Genomic DNA, 23,408 nt, shown 5'->3' with positions numbered 1-23,408 from the left:
GTATGTTAGAGCGGTGCAGGACATGTATGAGGACTGCAAGACAGTGGTGAGGTGTGATGTAGGTGTGAAAGAGGAGTTCAAGGTGGATGTGGGACTGCATCAGCGATCAACTCTGAGCCCCTTCTTGTTTGCTATGGTGATGGACAGGCTGACAGATGATGTTGGACAGGAATCTCCATGGACTATGATGTTCGCAGATGACATTGTGATCTGTAGTGAGAGCAGGGAACAGGTGGAGGAGAAGCTAGAGAGGTGGAGGTTTGTCCTTGAAAGGAGAGGAATGAAGGTTAGCTGCAGTAAGACAGAGTAAATGTGTGTGAATGAGAGGGACCCAAGTGGAAGAGTGAGGTTACAGGGAGAAGAGATCAAGAAGGTGGAGGATTTTAAGTACTTAGGGTCAACAGTCCAGAGCAATGGAGAGTGTGGAAAAGAGGTGAAGAAGCGTGTACAGGCAGGATGAAATGGGTGGAGAAAAGTGTCAGGTGTGATGTGTGATAGAATAGTCTCAGCAAAAATGAAAGGAAAGGATTACAAAACTGTGGTGACACAATCAATATTTTTTGGTCTAAAGACAGTGTCACTGAGGAAAAGATAAGAGACAGCTGTAGGTAGCAGAGATGAAGATGCCGAGGCTCTCTTTGGGAGTGACCGGGATGGATAGGAGGAGGAATGAGTACATTTGAGCGACAGCACATGATGAAGGTTTTGGAGATAAAATCAGAGAGAACGAGATGGTTTGGACATGTCCAGAGGAGAGATGTGAATATAGTAGTGAATATATTGGTAGAAGATCCCATGAAAAACGGAAAAGGGAAAAATGTGACCCTGCCCGGAGTGACCCTGTGACCCTGTCTAGGAGTTTACCCCGGTGGATTAGAGGTCGCCTCCCTACACCTTAAGGCTCCCTGATCTAAACTCGAGCAGTGTTATATTGTTGGACTTCTGTGCTAGTCACCATGTTCAAACACAAGGATGCTCGTAAGTGTACCCGGTAACAGAGCACCCTGGGTCGGGGGTCAATGATTGATCTTGTGATCGTATCATCTGACCTTCGACCGTGTATTTTGGACACTTGGGTGAAGAGAGGGGCAGAGCTGTCAACTGATCACCACCTGGTGGTGAATTTGGTCTGTTGGCGTAGGAAACCTTTGGATAGAGTAGTGCGGGTGAACTGGGAACATCTGGAGGAGGACTCGGTCCACGAGGCCTTCAACTCCTACCTCCGAAGGAGCTTCTCGTAAAATCCCTGTGGAGGCTGGGGGCATTGAACCTGAATGGTTGATGTTCAAAGCTTCCATTGCTGAAGCTGCAGCTGAGAGCTGTGGTCTCAGCTGCAGAGACCCTTGAACACCACGGTGTTCAAGGGGTGTTCAAGGGGCAGTAACCCTCGAACACCGTGGTGGACCCCGGTGGTCAGGGAAGCCGTGGTTAGGACCCCGGTGGTCAGGAGGCCTTCAGGGGCATGTTGTCCCTTGGGACTCCTGAAGCAGTTGCAGGGTACCGACGGGCCAAAAGGACTGCAGCCTTGGCTGTGATGGAGGCAAAACAGAGGGTGTGGGAGAAGTTCGGAGAGGCCATGGAGAAGGACTATTGGATGGCACCAAAGTTGTTCTGGGGGACTGTCCGACACCTCAGGAGGGGGAAACGGGCACCATCCAAGCTGCATACGGCAAGGATGGGACACTGTTGACCTCGACTGAGGAGGTTGTCGGTCAGTGGAGGGAACACTTTGAGGAACTCCTGAATCCAACTACCCCAACTGACCCGTCCTCTGTTGCAGAGGCAGAGCTGGAGGATGATGGGGGATTCGAGTCAATCTCTCGGGGCGAAGTCGCCGAGGTAGTTAAACAACTTCACGGTGATAAAGCCCTGAGTATTGATGAGATTCGCCCGGAAATGCTGAAGGCTCTGGGTGTTGAGGGACTGTCATGGATGACACGCCTCTTTAACATTATGTGGAAGTCTGGGACACTTCCAAAAGAGTGGCAGACTGGGGAGGTGGTTCCTCTTTTTAAAAAGGGGGACCAGAGGGTTTGTGCCAACTACAGGGGCATCACACTTATCAGCTTCCTTGGGAAAGTTTACTCCAAGGTGCTGGAAAGGAGGGTCCGGCCGATTGTCAAACCTCAGATTGAGGAGGAACAATGTGGGTTCCATCCTGGTTGTGGAACAACGGACCAGCTTTTTACTCTTGGAGGGATCCTAGAGGGGGCTTGGGAGTATGCCCATCCAGTCTACATGTGTTTTGTGGACTTGGAGAAGGTGTACAATTGGGTCCCCAGGGATATACTGTGGGAGGTACCGCGGGAGTATGGGGTGAGGGGGCCTCTCCTCAGGACCATCCAATCCCTGTACGCCCAAAGTGAGAGCTGCGTTCGGGTTCTCGGCAGTAGGTCGCACTTGTTCCGAGTAGCTGTTGGCCTTCGCCAGGCTGCACTTAATCAGCAATTCTGTTTGTGATTTTCATGAACAGGACATCAAGGCCTAGTCACGGTGAGGAAGGTTTACAGTTTTGTGGCCTGAGGATTGCATCGCTGGTTTTTGCAGATGATGTGGTCCTGTTTGCGTCATTGGCCTGTGACCTGCAGTACTCACTGGTCCGGTTTGCAGCCGAGTGTGAAGCCGCGGGGATGAGGATTAGCACCTCCTGCTGCCCCAAGAATTGGGGCAGAATTGGGGTAGCAGGAGCGGTATTGCAGTTGGTTTACCACACTGTTGTCACAAAGAGGGAGCTAAGCTGACAGACAAAGCTCTCCATCTACCGTTCAATCTTCGTTCCTACCCTCACCTATGGTCATGAGCGATGGGTCATGACCGAAAGAACAAGATTGCGGATACAAGCGGCTGAAATGGGCTTTCTCAGACGGATAGCTGGTGTCTCCCTTAGAGATAAGGTGAGAAAGACTGCTGTTCGCGAGGGGCTCAGAGTAGAGCCGCTGCTCCTTCGCGTCGAAAGGAGTCAGTTGAGGTGGTTTGGGCATCTGGTGCGGATGCCTCCGGGGCGCCTCCCTAAGGAGGTGTTTCCGGTACATCCAGCTGGGAGGAGACCTCGGGGCAGACCCAGGACCAGGTGGAGGGATTACATCTCAACACTGGCCTGGGAACGCCTTGGTATCCCCCAGTCAGAGCTGGTGGATGTGGCCGGGGAAAGGGAAGTCTGGGGCTCCCTGTTGAAGATCATGCCCGATTCCGGATAAACGGTGGAAGATGGATGGATGGATGGATGGATATTGGTAGACGGATGCTGAGTTTTGAACTACCAGGCAGGAAGCCTAGAGGAAGACCAGAGAGGAGATTCATGGATGTAGTGAAAGAGGACATGAAGGTAGTTGGGGTGAGAGAAGAGGATGCAGAAGACAGGGTTAGATGGAGGCAACTGATTTGCTGTGGCGACCCCTGAAGGGAAAAGCCGAAAGGGGAAGAAAAAGAGTGTAGATCACTGTTATCATGAAAAGTACATGAGACATTTCATCACACCATGTTAATTGTTGCTTTTCTCAAATAAAAGCACACAAGTGACAAAGTATTTGGTGAAACAGAAGGTCCTTAATGCATCAAGTCTCAGGAGGAAGAGCGTTATCTCATCCATGAGGAACGTCTCATGGATGTCTTAAATGATGTGATAACATGAAGCCTGCCACTACTAAAATACCCTAATACTCCAGGCAGGAACAGCTTCAATAATCTTCTGAGGTCCTGATAGCAATTAAAACACACTGTGGATCAGATACAACCTCATGTAATGAGCTTTTCTGTGCAACCAGAACACAAATGAGCAAATGAGGGACACTGCTGCCAAAAAAGAAAGACAATTTTAAAATTTATCTCATAAAACCATATGTGTTCCATCTATTCTAAAGCTAATAATATCAATCAATGGATGGGGCACAGCTCTGAGTCATTCATTGAATCACACCATTAAAAGCAGCCATGTAAAAACATAACTGGCATCAGACAACATCATTCAACACATTAGTAAAACCAACAAGAGAAAACACAACTATCACCTGACAATAACAGCGTCTAAAACACCTCCTCACTGACAATTTCAATGTTTCCACCCAGGACACTTCCATTTGTTGCAGTACATTTGTTGTTTCAACTGCTTGGAGGACAACAATGATGGAGTAGCTCCAAAACACCTTCCAAGTGCATTAGTGCAGCTGCTGCAAAATACAGCCAAGCAACTCAATAAAATGAAACCAGGAGCCCCCCGCTTTTTTCCCTTAAGAGCATTTTAGCATTAATACAAATCACAGCCCTCAAAACACTAAAAAAATATTAAAGCACATAAAGTTCTTAACTATGAAAACTTGACTAGCTCTAAGAACGCTAACATTTGACACGCTTCCTACAGAAAAAAGTTTATTCATGTTTTCTATCCACTGGTTATTGACTCAGCCCCTCACGGTACAGTAGGTCTCTCATTTTAATCCATACTGAGCAAGAAATTCTGCTTACTAAGTGGCATGCACAAACATTCTGCCACTTAGCAGTGGACCTCACCGGTAACGAGGAGCCTTCCAGTTGTACTTGACATGCCAAATCTATTGCGAGCGAAGCACGTATAGCTGCCTGCATCAGATTTGCTCACGTTGGCAAGTCTCAACGTTCCATCAGGGGAAAGTGTGATCCTACAGGAGAGAACAGCACTTTACAAACAAAGAATCATATTATCAGCAGATAAAACTCTGCTTCCGGATCTGCTGAAATGTCAAACTGCTAAAGTGAATAATGCCCTCTGATATTTACACATAATAAAGACACAACTGACTGCAGAATTGATTTGTGTGTTGAAATATCAGCATAAAAGATGCATTGAAATAGCCTTCATCTTAGGTATTACCTGTCACTGGTGTGGATTGGCAGGTTTCCTTTCTTCCATAATATGCTAGCCATGGGATAGGCTTGGGGTTTACATTCTAAAGTGACTGTCGTTCCCGCCTTGGCTTTGAGTAAAGCTCTGAGAATATTCCCCGTGAAGTCTGGAGGTGAGGCTGATGGGAAACATAGACAGACTTCAGTACAAGACGGTAGCAGGGTATCTGAGGTAAATAAATACAAAACTAAATCTCTGGTGATGATGTTTTATTTCACTCTCTATGTGTAAAATGGATTTATAGACAGGGTCTTACCACATCTCGCAAAAATCTTTCTGTAAAAGACCGTGATTATTATCCAGCTGGGAATTCTCTATCTATTACCCATTCCGCACCATAGTATAAAAGTAAATCCGAATATCACCAAGAGAATAACTATGTTCAAATGTGTTTGCCCCCAGAAAACTATCCTGAGAGACCCCATTATCCAGTAATCCAGACAACCTTTACAAAAGACAGCAAGTTGACCTTTAGGATTCTTTGGCAACAATGATTTGAGGATTTAAGGAACACATAAATGCCATCCTACCTAAAACCATTAGTTCAGCAGCAAAATATATGATGCCGTGTTTATTCTCAGCCACACACTGGTACATGCCGGCATCAGATAGTGTCAGCACAGACACTGACAAGATTCCATCCTCCACACGGATTCTGTCCTGTGAAGAAAGGGATGAAAGAAAGTAATTATTACTGAAGACTTGAAGGTAGCTTTTGCTTTACCTGCTGGCACCGTTGGCTAGGGTTAGAGGCCACTGTCAACAAACACAGATCAAATCAGGATTATGTTGCAGAGAGAGAATCAGAGAAAAAGCACAACCATCCTTTCCAGATCTGCTTTTTTGTTCATGTGGTTTTTAGTGTACCCCAGTCTGAACAGCTTCAAGATGTTTTCAGGGCTAATGTCCAATAACGAACAGTGACCACGTGTAACTTTGAGTCTTTGCGACTGTATTCATTATTGTCGTGTGAAATAAAATTTTAAAAAATGACATTCCAAAAGTGTCTTTTTTAATAATAAACTATGAGATAAGGTTATATTTACAATCTAGCTCAAAAGAGAAATATTCGCTTTGAACTGCATCATTAATGCAATGCTGGTAGCAAAATGAAGTTTAAAGCATCGCATAGCAAACGATGGTGTGCTACTTGTTAGATTAAACACTACTGCACACAGTACATTTCGCCAGAGATAAAATTCATTGTCCTTTAACATGGACCATGAATAATGAAAATGAACTACTGGCTTCATTCAAGGATATGAAGCAATCTCTGAGGAACACCATTGATCCACTCTCAGAGTGTGTAATCTGCCAAGGTAGAGGCGAATGAGGGACAGTTACATCCATGTCTCATCACTGGCACACCTCAGCAAGATGTTTACACTCTCCCCCCATTTCAGGGTAAATTGCACTTGGAAAAATCTGCAATGTGTTTGATGCCAGGCTCTCTAAAATGAAAGGATGAGCTGAGGCTGAAGATTAAGTCTTTAAAATGAAATATTGGAAGGTGGGAAAATGCGGACTATAACTTACCCCAGAGAAAAGCTGTTGGCCATTCTTCAGCCACATGTAGGACGGTTTGGGCTTCCCATTGGCTCGGCACTCCCAGTACAGTCTCTCCTCTATGGCAAGGGCCGTATCCTTCACGGACTGGATCCACTGAGGTTTGGCTGGGGAAACAGAAATTCGCGCCAGTGAAATATGTGACAGATTTGAAAAGAGCAGAACTATTTCATTTAATATGCTGCATCAGAAACAGTTCAAAGGAAAGCATGACTGACAGCTGAAATAAGTGGAAATCACAAAAAATGTTAAAAGAATGGGTTTGCTATAAGGGGAAAGAGGAGAGTGTGGGGTATCTCCTACTTTCATCACTTAGAAGTGTCAGCAGCCTTTCGTATCTCCAGACGAACAATGAACACAAAGCAAGAACCTCTCATGATGGGTTAAGGGTATCCGCCAATACCACACCAACCTGTCACATTAATTTTGTCCCTAATAAACATCCCCTTCCCCGTCTCGAACACAACTCATCCTGCATCTTACCTCTTACATATTTACAGCTTTTCAATAATTTTCATGGGTAGAGTGTTGTGCCCATAATAAGCACAGCTCACTTCGCAGGCACTGTACATGCTGTCAGCTCCAATTTCACAAGTGTCATTTTCCCTCTCTCTCAAAAATTCACGGCTGACGAAAGCCAAGAAGCCAGGAAATTCAACAGCTCTTATTATTCGGGTAGAAGTAATGACCTTTACTGGCTGCGTGGATAATAATGAGTGGTTAAAATAATTGCAATTATCAAGGTAACAAATAAATCCTGACCAGGTCATATACGAACATCATTAAACACAAAACAGGACGAATGGAGGACCCTATGCAATTCTTAATAATTTACAATTAGTAATAAATTCAGTGTCATCCTAGCAAGCCAAACAAAAGTCTTCTTATTAGAGCTGCAAAATATTTAATTTCAGCAACACACATGTGCAACGCAAAGTAGGAAATGCATCAGGCAAATGAATCCAAATGTCTCCCATTTAAATTTTTTGCTGCTTGAATAACATTTAACAGAGAATTAAGTCTATACATGTTTCAGGCTTGATAATATTCATGTAGATTAAGCATATGTTTAAACCCTGAGAGACATGGTATATTAAACCTGAATAACACCATGATGACACACAAGGCAATTTATTAAGCTTATTACAAAACATTGTCTTTCTTTTTGTGTCTTTCTACGAAATTATATATGATTAATGCATTTGTAATCTGTATTAGTACATGAAGAGTTTGCCGCTTACAGGGTAGCTCTGTAGAATTTTTTTCTGTACTAGAATTAAATCAAATTCTCCAATATTGCACAGCACTTCTTCATACCATAGAAAGCCAGTCGGCCAGTGGCTGTGTTCTTGCCCATCTTGTTCTCAGCCACACACTCATATCCTCCTGTATCATCCTGCTGGAAGCTGGGGATCTCCAGCACAGCATTTGAGTACTTCATTTTCACTTTGCTGGGGAAGGGGATGCCATTTGCCCTCTTCCAGGTGATCTCAGGCACAGGGCTAGAGGAAATAAAAAGAAACCTCAATGGAAAATGAATCACCTTCCTTGCAACATTTAATGCCGTCCTGTAGGTTACAGTTGTCTGTGATAATCCTGCAGTTAAGTGTTTGATGGAGTTTAAAGTCCATTCAGTGTATTTTCTAAGGTTGAATGGTTTCGAGTTAACTCAACCCAACAACAAATATAATGCAGCATTCTCACGAGCTTTTCCGACCAATTACGATGGCTTGATTCCACACTCTAAAAGACATAATTGCCGTGGCAATTTACTATAGAGGAATCCAAAGGTTTCTCAGCTGGAATGGGAGCGAGAAGGAGATTGAAAGCATGCTTCAAGGAATCCAGCTTACTTCCCAAGGGCGAAACACTCCAGCGTAACTGTTGATCCTTTTGCAGCGGGTACACTGTCTGGGAAATTAACTTCTATTTTCGGCTCATATTCACCCATCACTCCTATGAAGAGCAAGCACAAGAACTTTGCTCAGTCTTCCATTATTCATGACTTACAAGCAATATGGCTTGCATTAAGGACCAAACAATAGCACTGTAAAACTAACAGAGGAGAAATAAAAGACACATGAGCAAACATTCCCTCATGGGTGAACTCAAAGCAGAGCATCAATGAAGTGTACAGTCGCTAGAGTGCATCGAAATACCAGCAAGGAATAATTTAAATCTCATCTTGGTGGAGCGGGTAGATTTGAAATTGTGTTTTTTTTTTCAGTTTGTGTGGCTGTTTGTCTATTATCTCAAATGATTAAGTGGGTGTCTCTCAACCTCTGGTGTTTTGTTGTTAATATCAGTATTCAGGGAAGACAGCTGAGACTGGGATAAGAAAGTGATGCAATGGCATTTAAATTTATGCAGCTACATGTACAGTACGCTGAGTGGAAACTAACTGGTTGAGCCACCGGAACACTCAATGTAATGGTCCAATGATGTATAGCTGATGTTTAATTCATTCTGAAGGCAGTATTTTGTCAAAAAAAAATTTTTTTATGAAAGCCTACCAGAGAAAAGAACAGAAGCGCGAGACTTCATGTGAAAGCACAGGAAAGGCTTTTAAAAAGAAGGCAAATTAAAAGGGAGCTAAGTCAGCACAAGAAAGATTTGGATGCTTTGTTTGTTGGCCTACATTAAGGAGCAACTGGTCACTTACAGGCACCCACTGACAGCCACAGAAAGGCTTGACATGACAAAGAGCACTCATGCTTGTATGATGAATGAAAGTCACTTGAAAGCAAAGGTCCTAATACGCGGCTGAGAGGCATACTTGTCACATCATGACTGTGAGCTGCTGCCTTACCATCTGTCCTGAGAATGAGAGATGTGGGTGAGCTGTGGACTTTGCCCTTTGTGATGCTGTTCATCACGACACAAGTGTAATTGCCCACATCAGAGGGCTCAACCTTGGCAATGTAAAGGTTTCCAGTTTGTTGGGAGACGAAGCGTCGATTGTCTTGTTGTACAAAGTACGGGTACTCATTGAAGACCCATGCAAAAGTAAGGTCTGGAAAACAATACATGCAAATCAAGGATACCATATAATGTGATACTCAATGTTAATAAGAATCTTATGAATACCAGTGCAAAGATCATATCAAAACATTGAACAAGTAACCACAGCTGTTGAACACACGAGATTTTACCTCCAGAGGAAGTGGGCGTTCCACAAAGTAATACCACTCCTTGTCCTTCCCGGACTGACACTGCACTTCTGGTGTGCACTTTGAAATGATCTAAGTCTGGACGAAATAAAAGAAAGAAAAATCACAGCAGAATCTTACAAATCATGGTGGAGTTAGCTCTCAGAAAGACACCAACAAGGCCAAAAGGAAATTATTGTTGCACCTGTGCAATGCCTACGAGAGTAAGGCAGGTTGAGGGAGAAAAGAGCTGGTATGTATTAGTATTCCTGTACAAGACAAAAATACTTATGTTTGAACACAAACCCTGAATAAGATATTCCGTGGCATGGCTACCGGTTTGGTGTGAACAGAGTATAATGTCACATCTGTGAAAACATTACATGGTAGGTTAGTTAGTGAACCAAAACAGAACCATTCTTAGTGTTTAATAGATAAAATACTTCAAAATACCAACATCTAGCTATTTCATATAATTTTTACTAAAGGTTAAACAAGTCATTAGTTTTCCTTAAAAAAATATCACATCCAAATAATGCTGGGAAATGAAACAACCTATAAATCAGAAGTGGCAAAAGTGTGAGATCACCGCAGAACAACGATGGGATCCAATATGGCGGATTAAGCACAAACGCTAAGCTCTCTTGGAACAACAACTCTACAATATCAAACAGAAGCTTTACCCTATAATATACCAGGAAAACAGAAGGTTACTTTCATGAGCGTCAAAGGTCCGTTACTGAAACAACCAAGGTGAGACCTGTCCACTGGAACAGAGTACAAGATCTCAACTGCTGAGGATGGAGTGCTTGAGACATCTGCGAAACTACTTTCCAATGACATAAACAGTCCTCTTGCAAGTATAGTCAATCACAAATTATAAGCAAGGAGCAAAAAGTCATATTCAGCGTATTTTCTAACCAGGTCAACATCAAAACTCCCAGAAACAAAACTAGACAAGGCAGGCCCTTTCCAACTGCCAGCTCTACTGCATATATGATAACCTAATGTCCACAGGCACAGCTGAAGAAGCCAAGATAACTCAGAGAAGACAATAGGAGAGTTCATGCAGTCAGCTCTGAGACGAACAAAATATAGAAAATCACCTTCAAAAAGAGTTTGGAAGCAACGAGGACAAGAAGTAAGAGAAATTACCAAAGGAATAAGGAGAAGAACTGATAGAACAATACTATGAACAGTGGAAATACACTAAATAGTACCTCCACATTATCAAGTGTGTAAGAGGTCAACTAGTTGATTGCAGATACTGCAGCCTGCAAGTCTATATATAATTTTTTATCTATTTACAGACGCACTGTGTACGGTTACATGTGCGAGTATTTCAGTATTCATCAGCACGTTTTCATATGCTTACACCATAAAAACAATACATAAATAAGGCTCCTGTAGATACACTAATTGATTGATGCAGGTCTACTTGTGCTGCAGTCTTAAAGTTGTTTTAAGCTCACGTGCACCACATTGGTGCAACATTCTTCGGTATCACGCTGGGTTTGATCGATCAAGAGCTTTCTCTGCGCCCACCCAACCTGCTGCTGTGAAAATGGAAAGAAATCCAAAATGCAAGTTCCATGTTTTTTTTGTGTATGGCCTCTTAAAACAGACTGCTGATGAAGGAAGTCAACCCTGCATGAAAAACAGAGAGAGGAGAGAGAATATGTGTGTGTGTGTATGTGTGTGTGTGTGTGTGTGTGTGTGTGTGTATGTGTGTGTGTGTATTCTTTTTAAATAAATAAAAAAAACCGAGAATATATCCCCTAAACTTTAAGTTGTGATCAAGTTGAGTGATGAAAAGTGAAGCATCATACTCTCTGTCCCCACATCACTTTAGCGTTTAATGTAGCTTCGCACCACAAATTTCAAAATACCACCCACCCAGTTCAATGTGAATCTATTTCTCACCAAGACCAGTTGCATCCTATTTCGATGTAAAAAAAAAAAAAAAGAAAAAAAAAAAAAGGAAAAACACTGATAAACACTGAGTACAACTTACAGGCAAACTGCAGACTTGCTCTCCTGCTGAGGATGGCTCCCACAGTGTTGTACGCCATACACTGGTACATCCCTGCATCCTGGTAGCGGTCCAGACTGCTTATAATGAGGTTGCCCCCAGACAGACGCCGTCGGCGATCCAGGCCCAGATTTATGACAGTCCCATTCAATGACCATCTGCGAGGGCAAAGACACCATCAGTCCCTGGCAAAACATCCTGTTCATTTCTACCAACAGAGGCGTTCTGACAGGAGACACTGTAGTCACTTGAAGTCATAATAATATACTGTATATTTGTGCTGATGTGGAGATTATGGACTGTTATTGTGGTTTTAGCTGTAAATTCTTTCCCTGTTGTGTTTCTGCTTTATAGACAAAACAATCAGCAATTATAAAGGGTATCTTGGAAATGACAACAGATCAACATTTGCACACATCACTCACATTATCATTTCTTTCCAGTTATTAAATCTTTCCAATACATTATATTAAATACTTAAAGTTATTAATGATTTTGTTCTTCAAAAGATCAAAATTAAAAAGTCTACAATTTTATGGTGATGAATTTTGTAACTGATTGAATGAATTTTATGTTAAGGTTTGTCTTGAGTCTATTTCTACTACCTTCTGCCACTGAAGCGCTTCCATCTTTTACACAGTGAGATGAAGGATCCTAGATATCTTCATTGGTATTAACCATAATCACCCCCTCTCTGCCACATTGTATTAACATAATGTGATAATATTCCACCTTTGACTCCTCATTAGGACGTAACATTAGCACTTGGCAAGAGGTAACAGTGGGCTGATACAACAAAGGATACTTTTTACATTCCTTTTCACCTTCTATTACTTCTTCCTTGCACTTACCAGGTGTGGAAATTTAAAATCAGAAAAAGTAAGCCCTATGACACAGATGCTCTGCTTCTGGAAAAAATTGTGCTGACGTAGGTAGATAATTTCCCGTTTTATAGCAGGATAGAAATTTCCTCAGTTCAAATGTGCCCAAAAATGTAAAAATAATGAATAGGCAGAAGTAGAAGCAGAAGCAGAGACAGGAGAAAGACGAAGACTAAGAAGAAGAAGAAGAAGAAGAAGAAGAAGAAGAAGAAGAAGAAGAAGAAGAAGAAATTAATTATGTGATGCACATCTTTAGGTCTTTACGAAACTAAGCTACAACTTCACCTACAGGTGAATGAACAAGGGTAGCTATGTAACAAAATACTCCTTGCTCAGCAGATTAAGATTACACAATCAATCAAATGAAGCACTTAAAATAACTAAGAATATTTGGTTGTCATTGATTTTAACAAGAATCATTATTTAACTGAAGCATGCTTTCCTTCTCTAAAACCACAACATTACATCTCTCTTTAAATGCTGTTCAATAATGGAGCATTGATGAGTTCAAGGGTAGAGTACTTTTCAAGAATGTTCTATCATTTTCCTCAAAGCGCAAAAAAATTGTTTTTTTCTTTTCCTTGAGCTTCACTTCTTTTTTTTTTCTATTCGGCTTTCCTTATGAGGTACTAAAAGATGTGGAGGCCAGAATGGGCACTTTTCCAAATGCTTTCAAGTCTAGCTTCCAAATAATTAAAAAAAAAAATATTCAATCCACTGAATATTGATGAGTGGTAGCTGCTATGTTCTGGACTAACTAGATAGCTTTATTTCTGCTTATACTATTAACTGTACTAATTATTGGACATATAGTCTCCAGCTACTGTTTTCACCTCTTTTTGAATTGCTCTGCTGTTTAATGGTACTAGAACATCAGACTGGTCAAAACTCCATAACTACATTACATTGCTTGAGACTCACTTTGTGAATACGTGGTGTCTGGCCATGAGGCCACAGCGATACTTCAGCTTCCTAGATGATATGAAGTTCATGGCCATGGCCGAAACCTCGGGTCAGGTAAAAATTCACGTTATCTTGTGAATTTTTAAACATTGCATCTCTTTTATGACCTGCTATGGTGAATATGATTTCATATATAAGATGTGGCCTTCCCCTCATGAGTTCTTATGCTTCTACAATGCGCATACTATGAAGGTCTCATCTCTTTGTGAGTGACAAGGCAGACAGAAGAAAGGCGAGGAAGGGGGAGGGAGCCATGTGAGCCCATTTACACTTCAAGAGAGGAGCCAGAGAGGTGCTGCAGGCATGGAGAGCCCAGCGCTGCAAGCTTCAGAGATGCCACGTGAAACATGCTCATCTCACCTTTAATCAGTACATGGATATATCAGCTCTTATCCAAGGAATATGAACCTGAAATAATGAGCCATTATCATTCAGCATTTATATAAGTTAGATTTAAGATGGACTCGCATAGATAATATCTGGCAGAGATGACGACGGGGTAATAATAAGAGCAAGTTAAGACATCAGGAGCACAAAGCTGGTGAATGCAAAACAATGTGTTGTCTCTTGATACTCTGAAATGATATGTTTTCAGCACTGATCACTGTACGTTACTTAATCCAAGGTCCTCTTATATCACTGGCTTCCAGAAAATGCTTTCACTGATTAAAATGAAGACTGCCAATTAGCAGCTTAATAGCCGTCTGAAAGTTGGTTAAAAAAGCAATTACTGGTGATGGTTACTACTTACTGAATTAAAGTTTTTGTACCACAATGTTTTACCACCAAGTTATCAGACATAAATATTTATAAAGATTTTATGGCAGATTCTCCCTTATTAATAGTAAAAATAAACTTAAATAGATTTTTACTTTTGGAAAACCTGAAAAGGAGGCTTACATTTTCTTCTGAATTCCCAAACAGACTTCTCACCTGTATTGAGGAGGTGGTATTCCCTTTGCATCACAGGTCAGAGTAGCTTCTTCTTCTATTGAGTCCAATGGAATGAATAAGTCGCCAGGCTCCATTCTCCATCTTGGACCATGGTATGAGCCACTTTCAAGACAATCTGTCACAGAAATATTGACAGCCTGACGGTAATGGTGAAAATAAGGGGCAATTTTGAAAAAGGTCCATTTATTTAATGCCTTATTTTTTAAAGAAACATATGCGATTATCATATTACCGTGATATGTTGCAAAATATCAATTCTCTCAGATGTATACTATAAATGAAATGGAAGTGAACACCAGAGACTGTAGGATTGTACCAGGATGCCATTCTTGAAGAATAATATGAATTTAAAATGACATAAAATAAAAAATAGGAGACTTGTGACACAGAAGCATCAATACCCGGACACAATTAATTGTACTCTTATTGATAGACAATTAACAAAATAAAATTGAACTTTGAAATGCGATGTGTTCAAATCATTTACATCTGTCAGCCATCTGTCCATAATCCTGCTTGAACACAGCACCAAGATTAGTCAAACTGATGTGGAAAACTGAACCAACAGACATTAATAGCAATAACTTGAAAAACTAAAGAAACAGATTATGAGATGTACACTATTTTGGCAAACTGGTGTGAACTTTATTGAATTCTGAGCTTCATTTTTGTGGACAAACCTTAAGACATTAAATGTGGACAGATGGACAAAGTTTTGTGTCAAAGTTTTGGTACATTATGTAAAAAAAAATCCCACTTCTTTTACAATTCGAAGAAGTAATTCTTTCTCTTCCATTCTATTTACCTATATTAATTTTTAAAATTTATTTCTAAAGTAAAATTTTTTCCAGCATTTCTACACATCATAACCAATGACTATACTTTTTCCTCAGAGTGCCAACTACCAACAACAAAAGATGAAAACTTGACTTTACTTTGATTAATTCTGATTAATTTACTCTATCATTTAAATATGAAAGCGATACAAAAATGGAGCCAGGCTGACAGGATCACCATTCAACCTTCATTTCCCGGGAGATTTCGTGCCCAGTGGCTGACAGACAACATTGCACAGTTAAAATAAGGTTTATAAAGAGCCAATCTAAATGCAGATGGTGTCATTATTTTACAGCCATTATATTGTGCCATCACCCTTCACTACATAATGACACATTAAAGCAAAAAACTTTCATAATGCTGGGTTAAGTATCAGAAGTGTCAGTTTTTGCTTTTTTTTGTACTACATATACTAGGTCCAAGCAAAGGCACGAAACAGACTCCACAGTCACAGAATAATTAAGAGTAATAATGAGAGAAATGAATCTGTGCTGCTGGAAGTCAATACTGAGATGTGTTCTTTTAAAACTCGGTCCACACTATCATCTTTGACACAACATAATTTTGGGTTTTTCAGCGATAAATTGGCAAGTGTAAATTTACAAATGTTAAAGAATCATTACTCTAATAAAAAGGGGGTTTACCTGCCAGACAGTCGATGATTGATAACAGTAGAAGTTGTTTCCATGGCAACGTCATCTTTGGCAGGCAAGGGCAAATGAGTGTTTCATCCAATAAGCTTTGAAATGGCACTCGTGTTCTCTGAGAGAAGGGAGCTTGACCTGTTGGAACAAGAAATTTGCAGTAAAACAACACTGCACATTTTTTCTACTTCGTTTTCCTGTTGATTAATGATGTCCAATGAGAAGGAATGGGAAAGACATTTTAGGAGTGGAAGCATGAACAGGATAAATTTAGAGTTTGGTGCAGCATGTGTCATATTTCCCCTGTCTATTCTCATGTTCTCACTCAGTGAAGATCCAGACAGCGGCACTTAGTGCACGGTGGTTTGGCTGACTTGCACCTCGAGATTTCTGAGTATGAGACCAGAGGCATATGGAACGAAGTCCATGCCAATCTATTAGGAGAGTGACCAACGCCTTAGCTCATCCTTCACTTGGACGGATTCACTCTGGCTGCCTGACGAGACTTGGACCTGGGAATTGGGTGCCGTCCAATCAATTAGATTCATCCACAGCAGCATGTGTCTCCCCACATGCTGAGTTGAATCAAGACAGCCTGATGAGGAAGCCATTCCACCCAGGACCATAATCAAGGGCAAGTGTCTGTCTGCTCAGAGCATGTGTTGCAAATTGCAATGCAACCACTTCCTGCAGAAGGAGAGTAAGCGAGTAATGATGCAATTATGAAATGTCAAACACACACACCTCCGGAGAACCAGCAAAAACACAGCCCTGAAGTGTAGTCACACACACGTACACATGTTCAGAGCATACGAAGATCTGCCTGCATCAACAAACTACTTGCATGGAAACAAGCATGCGACTAAGCACACAGAAGGCACAACATAAACAAATTTCCTCATGGGAAGTTCAAGATGTAAGAACAGAGCAATAATGGCACCAATATGCAAAATGTCACACAACCCACATACACCTACTCATTCTCACTGAATACAACATATAGAATAGCCTGCACGTCACTCTCTCTCTCTCTCTCTCTCTCTCTCTCTCTCACACACACACACACACACACACACACACACACACACACACACACACACACACACACACACACACACACACGCTTTGCATTTAGAAGACATAAGCTTTGATGTGCAGCTCATTTGCAGCCTAATCCTGCTTCTGAACGCTACTTATAGGGGGTCTAATTATTTGTCAGCTGCCTGGATGTCAAGTCAGACATGTGTGGTCTCAGTTAGGATTTTCTTCCCTGCCTTTCCTGTTTTCTCTGTCCTTTTTAAACCCCCAAAGTCTGCAAAATTGGATTGGTACGCTTCCTCTCAAGAAGAGTCCTGCATGCCATACCTCAGTGATAGGCCCACAGTGTGCAATCAGCTGGCACCTGAGGACTGAGGATTGGTGTCTGGAAAATAAACTGGATTCGTTTTTGGGGTTTTTTTTGCAAGGATGGCACTGCCTAACAGAAAATGCAATGTGCGCCTTATTATGTTGACATCATCCACTACTCACAAATGTAAAATTTGAAGATACTGATAATAGATTGAGCACATCAGTCAGTGATGTGCATACAGGATATATGACAAATATCCAAGAAAACACTAATTTACCATCAAACACACAGACATCCACCCACATGGTTAATGGATAATGATGTGATATGACAGTGTGATGGAGGGCAGTAGGAATGCTTTGCAGGGCGTATCACTTTTGGTCAGGATGGTACCTTCCTCTGATAACACACCAGTGGGCTGACACAAGAATCATGTATAATCATGATATCTACCACCTCCATCACACTCCTCCTGCATCCAACATGCTGGGTGAACAAATGGCCCAGCTGGCACAGTGGGAGGGTACTTGAGCATCCCAGCTGACATTGTGACATGCCATTGCAAATTATCTGGTGGATATGGCATTTATAGACGTAATTTTCAAAGCTGGGTTGTTAGTGTTTCTGCACTTTTAACACTTAACTGTATCTTTAACCTCGAAATACAACAGTAGAATAGTTGGATCAGCAAGGGTATGCTTGCAAAAAATTCATGTAACTCCACCCAAACTACATTTAGTCATACATTTGTATTGGTGTTGTTCTGGAGGGTTACATTTCAGAGGATGGGATGAGATAAAAGTGGAACCGGGTTGCGGTTTAGTATCTTACACCAACCAGGAATCAATGGATCTTTTGCAGACTGCAATTCCACTGAGTTGCAGTTTGACAAAGAAAAAAAAAACCCACAAATGGTTGAGTGACAAGTCTTTATTAAAGCAAACAAAAAATTAAGTACCTATGGATGAAGGCATGGCCAAGAAAAGCAAACAAGTCGCTGTGTAGAAACCGTCTGCATCTAGAAAGGCATGTAGATTTACTCCAGCCTGAAACAATTATTATCTAACGCAGGCCGTTAGGAATTGATGGACACCACTGTGTCAGCAATACGGGACGGTGTGTGAGCATGTTACAGAAAATATATGTTTTAGCATATAGGGGGTAAAAAAACACACTTTGTAAATCGTTTAATTTCTGTATCTGTGCACGCTCACAATTTACAAGCGCGCTCATGGATAGCATTTTTTGAGCGTCTTACCTTATCTTGAAATATCTTGAAACCAGCAGGAGCCAAATTCAGCCCTCAAGGAAAAAGCGACAGATTGATCCTCCATGGAAAGAAAAAAAAAAATTACATTACAATCACAAGGTCGTTCATGCAGGTGAAAGAAATGAGCCGGTGGTCAGTGAGAACAAACGAGCAACACAGGAGGCGCAAACACACGCGTTTCATGTCGCTGCGCTCTCCTTTCTCCTCCACTCCCCACCGAAAAACACACATATGTACCACAACACCCACGTTGTTCGCTCAATCACATTTGAAACATCCCTAGTTAAGAGGCTTGACTCTCGCCCCTGTTCTCAAATCCGACACGCGTAGGTCTGAAAATTATAATCTTGCAGAGATGATTTATTATGCGCATTAAAACGCCTCATCCTGCGAAGAAGAAGTGGGCTGCTGCACGGTGGCGAGGAGGAGATGGAGCAACCAGCACCAGCCGCGCTGGGATGGGAAGGTACGGGAGGGAGGGAGGGATGGAGACGCACCTGGAGTGGAACTGCTCCCCCCCGCGTCAGACCGGAAAATTGCAATTAGACTTGACATCCACGTTTAGTTTATGGAGCCCGTCTGACGCCAGTTGTATTTTATTTTGAAAGTTTTTTGGGTTTTTTTTTTCTCAGGTTAAGAAAACAACAGTCACTAAAATTCTGGATATTTCCGGAGTCTATCAGAAGTATCCAGCGGTGGGTCTGAAACCTGAAATCTGAGCTTTTCAAATCAATTCTGATTTTGGCCATTTTCATATGCGGTTTTAAATCAGACATGTATCTGATTCCTACTGATGTGTTTGCAGCTTAAATGGTCACATAAGAATTCTTTTGGTTTTTCTTCCATGTATTGATTTGTGGTCAGCCAGCATTTATTGGGTAAAGACAAATATGGGGGATTACAGCAACAGCAAATGAGAGAAATTAGGTGGAAAATTGAATGGATTAATTGGAAGATGCCTCAGTCCATTCCTATTTTTGCCTTCTTACCTTCAGTCTCAAACGCTGACATGTATTCATTAAATGCCTGTCACAGCAAACAATGCACAAAATTAAAATAATTTAGCAATTTTGATTATGGATGAGGACAATGACATTTTCTACTCTTCAGTAATGTGTTGATTATAAACATGTTCATATGCAAAGGGTAATGAGAACAGTTAGGGTTAAAAGCACAGATTTGAGGCCCCGTCCACACGATAACGGATATTTTAAAAACGCAAATTTTTTGTTGCGTTTATGCCTTCCGTCCACACGACAACGCAGATATCCGGAACGAAACTAAACTTTTTAAAAACGCTGGCCGAGGTGGATTTATGTAAAAACGCTGGGTCTGCGTTGTCGTGTGGACAGTGTATCCGCGACTTTTTAAAAACACTGACGTCTTGCCTGCAACGAAAACCGCTGTGACGTCATATTTCATGGCCCGTGTGTTGTAAAAACAAAACACGGAGGATTCTTATTGGATAAAATTTGACTCAATACTGCCACCACATGGTTTGGCACACTTATAGCCGTCTGGTGCATTTACGTGTGGATGGAGATTATTTTAAAAACGCTGTCGTGTGGACGCGAATCGTTTTCAATGCGTTTTTAAAATGTTTCGTTTTTTTAAAATCCATCATCGTTTGGACAGGGCCTGAGTGTGAAGGAATACCAGAGGCCTGGGAATCTGAGGGTTCTGCGCAGTATCTTAGCTGTTCCTAGGACTGCGCTCTTCTGGACTGAGGCTTCAGATGTTGTTCCAGGAATCTGCTGGAGCCACTCTTCCAGTTTAGGGGTCACTGCCCCAAGTGCTCCTACTACCACGGGGACCATATTAACCTTGACCTTCCACATCTGTTCCAGCTGTTCTTTCGACCCTTGATACTTCTCAATCTTTTCATGTTCCTTCTTCCTGATGTTGGCATCAGCTGGAATCGCCACATCTATCACCACTGCTCTCTTCTGCTCTTTGTCCATCACCACTATGTCCAGTTTGTTAGCTAGTAGCTGTTTGTCGGTCTGGAAGCTGAAGTCCCACAGGATCGTAGCCTTGTCATTCTCAACCACCTTCGGTGGTATGTCTCTTTGGGATTTGGGTACTTCTAGTCCATACTGGGTACAGATGTTCCTGTACACTATCACAGCTACTTGGTTGTGCCTTTCCATGTATGCTGAGCTGGCGAGCATCTTACACTCTGCTACCACATGCTGGACTGACTCTGGGGCTTCTTTACATAGCCTGCACCTTAGGTCAGATCTACTGTGGTAGATATTGGCCTCTATTGCTCTTGTACTTAGGGCCTGTTCTTGTGCTGCCATGATCAGTGCCTCTTTGCTGTCTGTCAGTCCAGCTTTATTCAGCCATTGGTAGGTCTTCTTGATATCAGCCACTTCCTCTATCTGACGGTGGTACATGCCGTGTAGGGGCTTGTCCCTCCATGATGTCTCCTCCTCCTCCTCCTCTTCCTCCTCAGGTTTCTGCTGTCTCAGGCATTCACTGAGCAGTTCATCTGTTGGGGCCATCTTCCTGATGTACTCTTGGATTTTTGATGTCTCATCCTGGACAGTGGCCCTGATGCTCACTAGTCCTCAGCCTCCCTCTTTCTGCTTAGTATACAGCCTTACGATGCTGGACTTGGGGTGAAACCCTCCATGCATGGTGAGGAGATATGCCTTGATATCTGTGGCTTCTATCTCCTCCTTTGGCCAGCTTATGATCCCAGCGGGGTATCTGATGACAGGCAGTGCATACATGTTGATGGCTCGGACCTTGTTCTTGCCATTCAGCTGACTTCTCAGGACTTGCCTTACTCTCTGGAGGTATTTGGCTGTGGATGACTTCCTTGCGGCCTCCTCGTGGTTGTCATTAGCCTGTGGGATTCCAAGGTATTTGTAGCTGTCCTTGATGTCTTCTATCCTGCCCCCTGGTAGGTCGACCCCTTCAGTTCTGATCATCTTGCCTCTTCTTGATACCATCCGGCCACATTTGTCTAATCCGAATGACATCCCTATGTCTCGCTGTAGATCCTGGTGGTGTGGATCAGTGAGTCAATTTCTCGCTCATTCCTGGCATACAGCTTGATGTCATCCATGTAGAGGAGATGGCTGATCGTTGTCCCACTTCGGAATCGGTATCCGTAGCCACTCTTTGTGATGATGTGACTGAGGGGGTTCAGGCCTATGCAGAACAGCAGTGGTGATAGTGCATCCCCTTGGTATATGCCGCACTTGATGTTAACTTGGGCAATTGGTTTGGAGTTAGTCTCCAGGGTTGTCTTCCACTTCCCCATTGAGTTCTTGATGAAGGCTCTTAGTGTCCTGTGATCTTATACAGTTCAAGACATTCCAGTATCCACGTGTGTGGCATTGAGTCGTAGGCTTTCTGGTAATCTATCCAGGCGGTACACAAGTTGGTTTGCCTATTCTTACAGTCTCTGTGTACTGCTCTGTCCACCAGTAGCTGGTGCTTGGCTCCTCTGGTGTTACTACCAACTCCTTTCTGTGCCCCGCTCATATATTGATCCATGTGCCTACTCATCTTAGCCGCCATGATGCCTGACAGGAGCTTCCATGTTGTACTGAGACAGGTTATTGGCTGGTAGTTGGATGGGGTAGATTCCTTCTGTGGGTCTTTCATGATCAGGACTGCCCTGCCTTCAGTCAACTATTCTGGGTGCGTCCCATCCCTTAGCAGCTGGTTCATCTGTGCTGCTAGACGATCGTGGAGTGCTGTCAGCTTCTTTAGCCAGTATGTATGGATCATATCCGGGCCCGGTGCTGACCAACTCTTCATCTTTGACACTCTTTCTTGGATGTCTGCCATTGAGATGGTTACTGGTTCTTGTTCTGGGAGGCAGCTGTGGTCAGTCCTCAGGTCCACTAGCCTCTGGGCATCGGTGTTGTGTGATGCTACTCTTTCCCATATGCCCTTCCAGTATTTCTCCACCTCAGCTCTTGGTGGGTCTGGCCGGATGCTATTTCCCTGCCACTGAGAGTACACCTTTGCTGGTTGAGTGGAGAAGGTCTTGTTTGTTCTCCTGGCCTCTATCTCCTTGGTGTATCGCTTCAGTCGGGTAGCCAGCTTATCGTAACATTAAAACTGCCAACAAGGCACACAGCTAGCCTGGATCCATCAAAATATACCAAAATCTACGCTTGACCGCCTCTGTTGCTGACTAATAAATATCTTCAATGTCTTATTTGTTAAATGTGCAAAAGTAAAAAAAACAGGATGAATTGTTACTATGAGGTTGCCTGGCATAAACTGCAGCTTGTTAATCAGTGTTCTTTAATGAGCCCAGCTTCATATGGTGGAAAGATGTGATAGTGCTATATCTCATCTGACTCCAGGCAACAGAACCAGCAAGCCCTAAAACGATTCCTGGAACAGCAACCAAAAGCTACACAGACCTGCAGAGAAGAGGTTTGCTTCACAGTGGTCTACTGAAAATACGAGTAAACCTTTTTCCACAGCAGACATTTCACATGCTGTATCAGGAAATAGCTGTGTCGTTAGTGAGATTATAGTGGCTTGATTTCATTTGCTATCGTCCATGACGGTTCACTCGCTTGGTTTACTCTGAGACTTTTATGACACGGAGGCCACATTAATGTTTTAACTCTCACATATGCTTGCCCTTCCATTTTATGTAAATGTTAACATAAAAACCATCTATTGCTAAATGCATCTAAATATAATCTAATGCCTCTGACTCCCTTTATTTGTGTATACAACTACAAAAATCTCCTACTACATTATATATTTTTTAGCAATATATCAGCTTTATTTTCTTCTCCAATGTCTCGTTTACCTCACCAGGCATTCATTCCTACCAGACAGGCAGCACAGAATCAGCCTGTATGAGCTCATGAGATAGGAGTGGCTGCCACTTCTAATA

At 42.3% G+C, this 23,408-nt stretch overlaps 1 protein-coding gene across 1 annotated transcript in view; it reads right to left on the bottom strand.

The window, feature by feature from the left end:
* The window catches only part of LOC137613104 (contactin-3-like), a 40,884-nt gene extending 22,070 nt beyond the window's left edge, over positions 1-18,814 (bottom strand). The window contains exons 1-12 of the mRNA XM_068341975.1: positions 18,515-18,814; positions 15,906-16,043; positions 14,404-14,539; positions 11,609-11,784; positions 9,598-9,693; positions 9,255-9,458; positions 8,299-8,401; positions 7,763-7,947; positions 6,416-6,552; positions 5,410-5,539; positions 4,847-4,997; positions 4,507-4,634 (exon numbers count right to left, since the gene is read on the bottom strand). Of these exons, the coding sequence (XP_068198076.1) occupies positions 4,507-4,634; positions 4,847-4,997; positions 5,410-5,539; positions 6,416-6,552; positions 7,763-7,947; positions 8,299-8,401; positions 9,255-9,458; positions 9,598-9,693; positions 11,609-11,784; positions 14,404-14,539; positions 15,906-15,960 (1,501 nt within the window). The 5' untranslated portion in view covers positions 15,961-16,043; positions 18,515-18,814. The remainder of the gene's footprint in view (positions 1-4,506; positions 4,635-4,846; positions 4,998-5,409; positions 5,540-6,415; positions 6,553-7,762; positions 7,948-8,298; positions 8,402-9,254; positions 9,459-9,597; positions 9,694-11,608; positions 11,785-14,403; positions 14,540-15,905; positions 16,044-18,514) is intronic.
* Positions 18,815-23,408: the final 4,594 nt, after the last annotated feature.

Source organism: Antennarius striatus, chromosome 2, assembly GCF_040054535.1.
Source record: "Antennarius striatus isolate MH-2024 chromosome 2, ASM4005453v1, whole genome shotgun sequence".
Lineage (NCBI taxonomy): Eukaryota > Metazoa > Chordata > Actinopteri > Lophiiformes > Antennariidae > Antennarius > Antennarius striatus.
Note: the sequence above shows the minus strand (reverse complement) of the source record. Positions and strands in the feature narration are given on the sequence as shown.